Source organism: Lepidothrix coronata, unplaced genomic scaffold, assembly GCF_001604755.1.
Source record: "Lepidothrix coronata isolate B3197 unplaced genomic scaffold, Lepidothrix_coronata-1.0 Scaffold180, whole genome shotgun sequence".
NCBI classification, from domain to species: Eukaryota; Metazoa; Chordata; class Aves; order Passeriformes; family Pipridae; genus Lepidothrix; species Lepidothrix coronata.
This window is the reverse complement of record NW_016690360.1, coordinates 587,007-595,180: the sequence shown is the minus strand read 5'-3', so window position 1 is coordinate 595,180 and position 8,174 is coordinate 587,007. Positions and strand designations below refer to the sequence as shown.

At 48.0% G+C, this 8,174-nt stretch overlaps 1 protein-coding gene across 3 annotated transcripts in view; it reads right to left on the bottom strand.

The window, feature by feature from the left end:
- The window catches only part of ZCCHC17 (zinc finger CCHC-type containing 17), an 18,239-nt gene that overhangs the window by 8,094 nt on the left and 1,971 nt on the right, over positions 1-8,174 (bottom strand). For all 3 annotated transcript variants that reach the window (XM_017830542.1, XM_017830541.1, XM_017830540.1), the window contains exons 4-7: positions 7,341-7,443; positions 5,417-5,508; positions 4,774-4,874; positions 2,834-2,976 (exon numbers count right to left, since the gene is read on the bottom strand). In XM_017830542.1, coding sequence (XP_017686031.1) covers positions 2,834-2,976; positions 4,774-4,874; positions 5,417-5,508; positions 7,341-7,443 — 439 coding nt within the window. The remainder of the gene's footprint in view (positions 1-2,833; positions 2,977-4,773; positions 4,875-5,416; positions 5,509-7,340; positions 7,444-8,174) is intronic.

Genomic DNA, 8,174 nt, shown 5'->3' with positions numbered 1-8,174 from the left:
ACCTGACCCTTCCATGCACAGCCTGAGGCCGTTCCCTCTCCTCCTGTCCCTTGTTCCCTGGGAGCAGAGCCCGACCCCCCCCGGCTCCCCCCTCCTGTCAGGGGGTTGCAGAGCCAGAAGGTCCCCCCTGAGCCTCCTTTTCTCCAGGCTGAGCCCCCCCAGCTCCCTCAGCTGCTCCTGCTGCTCCAGCCCCTTCCCCAGCTCCATTCCCTTCCCTGCACACGCTCCAGCATCTCCACTTCTCCTTCAAATCACTTATTTTCTCTGGGATTACAGGAGGCAGGGCTGTGCTCACAGGGTGATCTGTCACTACAGGGACTTGTGTCACTGTCACATCAGTGCCTGTGCCAGAGCACAGACCCGGAGCTACAGCTACATCCTGTAAATGAAGGAAACAACTGAGGAGCCATTGGGAAGGCAAGGTGAGAAAAAAGGGAATGAGAAGCTGAGAGTATCTCTGTGAGGAGAGGAACCTCTGGGGAGAGGGAAGAGCACCCAGAGACTGCCAGAAAGCATCAGGTCTAGGAAAGCAGAAAAAGCTGATCCTGAACAACCCAAAGTGTCAATCCTGTTGCTCTGGCACTAAGTGGAGGTGGGATCACTGGGGAGTGGCAGCTCCCTGCTCCTCATTTAAGACTCCAGCTCCACACTGATGTCACACACGTGGGATGGGCCAGCCAGGGGACTGTCACTGGGTAAAATGAGCTATTTCTATGCTGTGTAAATCCCTGGAGCTGCAGCCAGGCAGGGAAGCACATGGTGGCTCCTAGACGAGCTCACAGCAGGCACTCAGACAACAAGGGAGCTATTCATGTCCAGGATCCCACATCCTGCCTCCAGGAAAGCTCCAAGTGTTATTATTCCAGCTCTGGCAAACATCTGAGCACCTTTGATGTCCTCCTTGAGAAGGGAGGAAGATGAAAGGGACATGCAAGATTTAAAGGAAAGCTGTTAATACACCAAACCAAAGAAAAATAGGAACAAATTGAGGACAGTGACCCCCATATCCTGTAGTGTCAGCAGGGCAGGACTCCACTGGGAATGCCCACCCTGGTGGATGTGGAGTTATTTGTGCACCTCTTAGGGTAATTTTTCCCCACAACATTTAAATAACTTGAGCCTTTACCAGACAAATCACCATCCCTGCCAGAGGGAAGAGACTGAAGGCAGGAGAAGGGTTGTGGAATTGAGAACAGAGAAGCCCAATGTCTGGGGTCTGGAAAGGTGAGAGGCACAGCCAGCCTGGGATCTGAGGGATGACTCGGTTCAATCCCATGATTCCAAGATCAGAACAGAAAGTAAACTATGAGGATTTTCTATCACAGTGCAATGACACTCCACAGACATTCCACTCTGGAGTAGGAGCCCACACAGTGTGGAAGCACAGGACACCTCGGGATGGAGCCTGGCACAGGGTCTGGGACCAAGAGAGATCCTCTTCCCACCTCTGCATCAGCTCTCCAAGTGCTCCTGAGCAAACAGGAGCTGCACATTTGGGATCAAATCAACACTAACTGTGTTTGGTGCTCAAATCAGACTCCTCCAGCCCCGTTCAGGATTTCCCTCACAGGGTGGTTGGGCACTGCCCAGGCTCCCCAGGGCAGTGGGCACGGCCCCAAACCCACCAAACCTCAAAAGAGTGTTTGGACAACGCTCTGAGGGACAGGGTGGGATTGCTGGGGTGTCTGTGCAGGGCCAGGAGCTGGACTTGATCACCCCTTCCAATCCAGAACATTCCATGATTCTTCTGGCAGCATCTGCAGCCTCTCCCACCAGTATCAGCACTGGTGTAACCCCACAGTGAGCTGGGAGAACCCAGCACTCAGGAGCTGGTTCTCACTGTGCCATCACTGACACCATCTTTGTCCCTCTCCTGGAAAACCAGAATCCATCACCTTTGCTTCCTGTCCCTCTCCAGGGACACAGAGAGGCCACAGAGCTGCAAAGAGGAAAACAATAAAGAAAAAGGGCTTTGGAAGTGTAAATAAACATGGTACTGCAGTTGTGAAGGGGCTGATAAAAGTTTGATTATTTATTGAAGTCTAGAATTGGAATAAGTTGTGGTTGACCCATCCCTGGAAGTGTCCCAGGCCAGGTTGGGCAGGGCTTGGAGCAACCTGGGATAGTGGGAGGTGTCCCTGCCCATGGCAGGGGGTGGAATGAGATGGGCTTTAAGGTCCCTTCAACCCAAACCAGTCTGAGATTCTATCAATAGTCTTTGCTGTATAAACCTGACCCCCAAAAGCTCCCAGCTTGGGTTCAGGCCTCCCCTGCATTTCATCCCAGCACATTCTGAGCCAAAGGTCAAACACTGCACATAAAAATTCTCTTATCTCTTGCCATTTTCCCATGGATTTTCACCTTCTGGCTGGGTCAGGATACCCCCTGGAGCCAGAAACTGGGCACTGAGCTCGGATCAAAGGTGTGAGGGCAAAGGGAGGGAAAACAGGTTATTGGCAAGAATCACATTCAGGAAACTAAAGCAATTCCCACAGAGCCTCACAAAGACCAGGAGAAAAATAATAATCCTTTTCTCACTCCAAGAAATACCTTTGGGGGAGCTGTGTGTTAAAGATCTTTGGGGGGCTGTGTGTTAAAGGTCTTTGGGGGGCTGTGTGTTCCAGCACAGAACCAGCTCAAAGGCAGTTTAACACAAATAGAGAGAGAAAGTTTAAGAGTGACTAAAAAGTCTGCAGAGGAGATTCCTGTTTTGCCACAGGATCTGCACAAATCTGAGCCACCTTCCCAGCCCAGAATTGGTTACTCAAACCCATGTTGCTGTAGTAACTCACAGGGCAAACTACTCACCCCACTTTTCCAGGTCACCCCATACCTTTTTCCTCTTTTTTGAAGGCTCCTCAGCCAGGCTGGTCTTATTGTCTCCTCCTGCTGCTGCCACCTCATCCTCCTCCTCTTCTGGGATGAGGCTGTACTTGGTCCCTCCAGGCTGCATGAAACACTCCTTGGCAAAATGACCTGGAAAATAAGGGTTTGAAGGAGCAACTCATCCCCTTTTCCTTTTGCACTTCACACACCTGAACTGCTGCTGAGGATCTTTTTACTATGAGTCACAAGAAGACACGCTACACTGGACATTTTTTGTCCTAAAATTTCAGCTGGTTTAATGTGCCCTGACTAAACAGGCCAGCTAAAACACAACCCAGGTCATTCTGGAGAAATTAGTCAGGCAAAAACTAAGATGTTCTTGTCTGAACAGGGCAGCTGTAGAGACATGTCTGTGCAAGGGCTTAAACAGCATAGAAAGGTGTCTGGGAAAGGTAAACTGGTGTGATTGGCACCTGGTAAATGAGCCAAAGCCACAAATGGAGGGGAAAGCAGCTCATTTTGATTCTACTCTGGAGATATCAAAGCTGACCTACTAATAGCTGAAGTGGAAACTCAGATAGCTGGCACCTGCCTGCTGTTAGGAGGAGACAGCATCATTAAAATCAGACTGGGAACAGGTAGAATCCTACTTTTTTGGAGTTAAAATAGTATTTTATATATATATTCTTTAAAATAGTATTTTAAAGATGCTTCTCTACCACTACAGAGCCCTTACTCATTATTAACCTTCTCCAGAATAGCATGAACCCCATTCACCATTTGCTCCAAATAACATGAGGCAAGTAGGGCACAGCAAAAACTCCTGGACAAAAAACTACTTGATGCTTCAGCAACTTTCAAAAAGCTCATCACACAAGTCAGGCTCCCAGTGCTGAACTGGGCAAGACACAGAGTTCAGCAGGTTAAAAGCCCAGCTTGGTTTTAGCTCTAAGACACTGCCCCCAAGCTAAGAGCGTTCCACCAACGATGTGGGATTTCCACGGATCGTTGTCCACAGTCAGATGATCTGGTGAAGGCCATGTTTGCTTCTTAAAATGCAAAACCAGAATGAGATCTCAGCTGTGAGGCACATCAACCAAACTGTGCAAGTACTGAACTGTTCCCAGCAGGAATCACAGTTGGGGTTGGAAGGGCTCTCTGGAGATCACCCAGTCCATCCCCCTGCCCAGGAGGGTCACTCAGAGCTGACTCAGGGACACATCCAGGTGGGTTTGGGATGTCTCCAGACAGGGAGACTCCACACCCTCCCTGGGCACCTGCTCCAGGCTCTGCCACCTCCATGGAAAGAAGTTCTTCCTCACATTGAGGTGGAACTTGCTGTGTTTTAGTTTCTGGCCGTTGTTCCTTCTCCTGTCACTGGGCACCACTGAACAGTCTGGCACAACCTCTGACCCCCCTGAGAGATCTTTGTGTGGATTGGTATTTGTATGGATTGATAAGATCCCTCTCAGTCTTCCCTTCTCCAGACTAACCAGGCCCAGCTCCCTCAGTCTCTCTTCAGCAGAGATGCTCCAGTCCCTTAATCATCTTTGTGGCCTCTGCTGGACCCTCTCCAGCAGCCCAAAGGGGATGAGATTTTAAGGAATAAACTTTCATAAAAGGAGTTGAACTAAGGCTTTCATTTGTGTAACAAGAGACAGAAAATGCAGTTTTCAGATTCAGTCCTTACACACAACCATGTTAACAGGTTGCCCAGAGAAGCTGTGGCTGCCCCTGGATCCCTGGAAGTGTCCAAGGCCAGGTTGGAGCAACCTGGGCTAGTGGAAGGTGTCCCTGCCCATGGCAGGGGGTGGAACAAATGAGTTTTTACACCCCTTCCAACCCAAACCAGTCTGTGATTCTTTCCATGAGACAGACACTGACACAATTCTACCTGACTGGAACAAGGCTACACCAAAAGCTCCAGCCAGCCCTGCACAAACACACCTTTGCAGCCACACTTCTTGCACACAGTGTTCAGAACAGCTTCCAGGGTGATCTTCTGACTCGTGTAGTCCCTGAAGGAGCGTTTCTTCCTCTCATCCTGACTGGGAAGAGAAGGACAGTTCCATTTTCAATCCACCATCATCTCTCACCCCGTGTGTTTGTATGAACACAGCACAACTAGAAGGTTTTTCAGAGGTTGCTCTACAGGCACAATTTAAGTAAATCAAAGAACAGAGACGACCCACAGCTCATTAGAACAAACCACACTGTTAACAGACTACTATGTGTCATCAACTCCTTCTGAGACAAACTGAGCCCTCTCTGCACAAAGCAAAAACCCAGGGAGCTGCAGTTACATCCTTCATGTAAAATCTCTATTTTGGCTGTGAACACACACATAAAGACAATTGCCCCAAGTGGAAAAGAAAAGAACCACAGAATGGTTTGGGTTGGAAATCCAACCTGGCCTTGGACACTCCCAGGGATCCAGGGGCAGCCACAGCTTCTCTGGGCACCCTGTGCCAGGGCCTCTCCACCCTCACAACCAACAATTCCTTCCCAATATCCCATCTAGCCCTGCCCTCTGGCAGTGGGAAGCCATTCCCACCTGACCTGTTTTACTCTGCTCAGTGGATTTACCTACTCAAGGGCAACGTTGTTGGGATCGAGGTCTTTTCCCGTGCCTTGGTTAACAACCTTCATGGAGAGGGAGAGCTTCAGTTTGTCATCCTTCATCTGAAACAGAGACGTGGAATGAGCATAATTAATGACCATGATGTTCATTAATACACTGGGTCTGGTTCATTAATGGTCTGTAGTTCTGGAGGCCCACAGGGAAAGAGGGAAACTTGGACGGCCAAAAGCAGCAGCACCAAGGATATGACACGAAAGGGCTTTTGTTCTGGTAATTTTTAGCTGTAATTAGCGTACTGTAGCTAATAAACCAACTATCTCAGGAACAAATAAAGGCTCAGGAATAATATAACTCACAACTATAGGTTGTTTGAGTTTAACATTCTGTTTTCAGTATGACCAGAGCCTGGAGCTGTAGAAGGAAGTGCCTATTGGAGAGCTTTGCTGTAATCCCCAAACCACCCACCCCAAGACAGTTCCCCCTGGACAAGCCCTTGGGCCAACGTGCATCCTTAAAAATAAAAGTTTATATTCTTTTTCCTATTTTAATCCTCTCATGAGACTAAAAATGCTTTCTGTGTCTCTATTAGGCACTATTCATTCCTGAATCCCCCAGCTCCTTGATTACTTTATCACTTTAGAAGCAAGAGCAAAAGTTGACATTTTGAGGGGTTTTTTTCTTACAACCTTCTGCATTTTCACCAGTGCTGCTAGTGAAACTACTCCTGTTTTGTTTATGTTTATTTGCAGGCAATCTAACAATCAAGTATTCCACTGTTTTCCTCTCCAACATGCTTCCAGAGCAAAGAGGCCAAGAACCCAACAACTGTGTTCTGGATAAAGCAAACAGTGGCTTAACAGAAATTTAGGCAAATAAAATTTAAAATAATTAAAATTAAAAAAAGCACACCACAGGTGGCTAAAAAGAATCTGTGAAGTCCTTCATGTAGCTTTTATACAGTATGTAAGGAAAAACAAATTTCTTAACCTGTTTCCCTTATCTCACACAAAATTACAACCTTGTTTTGTACATCAACCTCACTGTCTCATTTCAGGGAAAAATAAAAGCATTTAAGGCTCGATCCTGTGCAACTCTGTGAGTCTTTCACCTTGAAAACACAGTCAGTTTGCTTTGTTTCCATGGCTCAACAAAGCAAGAGTCTTCAGTTGGAGTTCTAAGGAATCTCTGAATGCAGATGACATGCCTTAATGTCACACCTTCTGCAGAAGGAAAGGGCCACATGGACTGCAGAGGGAAAGAAATGCATGAGCTCTTATCTCAAAATGAACAAGTTGTTAGAGAGCACTCGAGGGAGGGTTATGAAGATGGTGAAGGGTCTGCAGGGGCCATGAGGAGCAGCTGAGGGCACTTGGTGTGTGCAGCTGGAGCAGAGCAGGCTGAGGGCAGAGCTCAGCGGGGGCTGCAGCTCCTCCCCAGGGGCAGCTCCGATCTCTGCTCTGGGGGAGCAGGGACAGCACCCAGGGAACGGCTGGAGCTGTGTCAGGGCAGGCTCAGGGTGGACCTCAGGCAAAGGTTCTTCCCCCAGAGGCTGGTTGGGCACTGCCCAGGCTCCCCAGGGCAGTGGGCACAGCCCCAAGGCTGCCAGAGCTGCAGGAGGGTTTGGCTGATCCTCTGGGGCACAGGGGGTGACTCTTGGGGCTGGGCCTGTGCAGGGCTCAGGGTTGGACTCCGTGATCCTTGGGGGTCCCTTCCAGCTCAGGATCCTAATTCTGTGAAATCCCTTTTCCTGAGCTGCACTGTTGGAAGTCCCAGAAGGGATGTGCCCAAGGGCACAGCTGGAGGTGCAGAGAATTCACTTGGCTGTAAAACAGAGCCCAGCAAAGTGACAGTAACACACAGCCCCTGGCCCAGCTCTCGAGACATGTAAGGCCATTTGACCCACCCAGCACTAAAGAAGGAGAATTAAACTCACCTCTTTCCCAATCAGCTTCACCCAGACTTTGTCCCCAACATCCACAATCTCTGAGGGTTTATCCACACGGCAGGAGGACATGTGAGTCCTGTGCACAAGGCCTGCAAGGGCATTTGGGGGACAACAGAGAGAAGAAATAAGGACAAGTCTCCACTGAGCCTCAGATCTGCCTTCCAGGACAGCAGTCCCTAAAGTGGCCTGGAGAAGCCAATTCTATAGGGTGTGGGAGGAGCATATTTTTAATATTTTAACAAATAAAAAACCCCTAACAGTGCTTATTTCATCTTTGGCTCATTCCTTTAATACTTAATACATATAAATAAATTAATAGTTCTTAACATTTAGCTCATTCTTTTATTATTTTACAAATAAAGTAAATTAATAGTGCTTGTTTCACTTTCAGCTCTTTCTTTTTTAGTATCTCTTTCTGAGCATGGTTTATAATGCACATACCATTAGTACAGCACTACATGCACATTCTTTATAAATAATTATATATCTGTTGGGGAGGGTTTCTACAGTTTGTGCAATACCTTTAAATGATTCTTGGAGTTACCAAAAACTCAGAGCAAAATATCCTGAAGTCACCAAAACCCCACACCAGAATAGCCTGAAGTTACCAAAACCCCACACCAGAATAGCCTGAAGTTACCAAAACCCCACACCAGAATAGTCTGAAGTTACCAAAACCCCACACCAGAATACCCTGAAATTACCAAAACCCCACACCAGAATACCCTGAAATTACCAAAACCCCACACCAGAATACCCTGAAATTACCAAAACCCCACACCAGAATAGCCTGAAGTTACCAAAACCCCACACCAGAATACC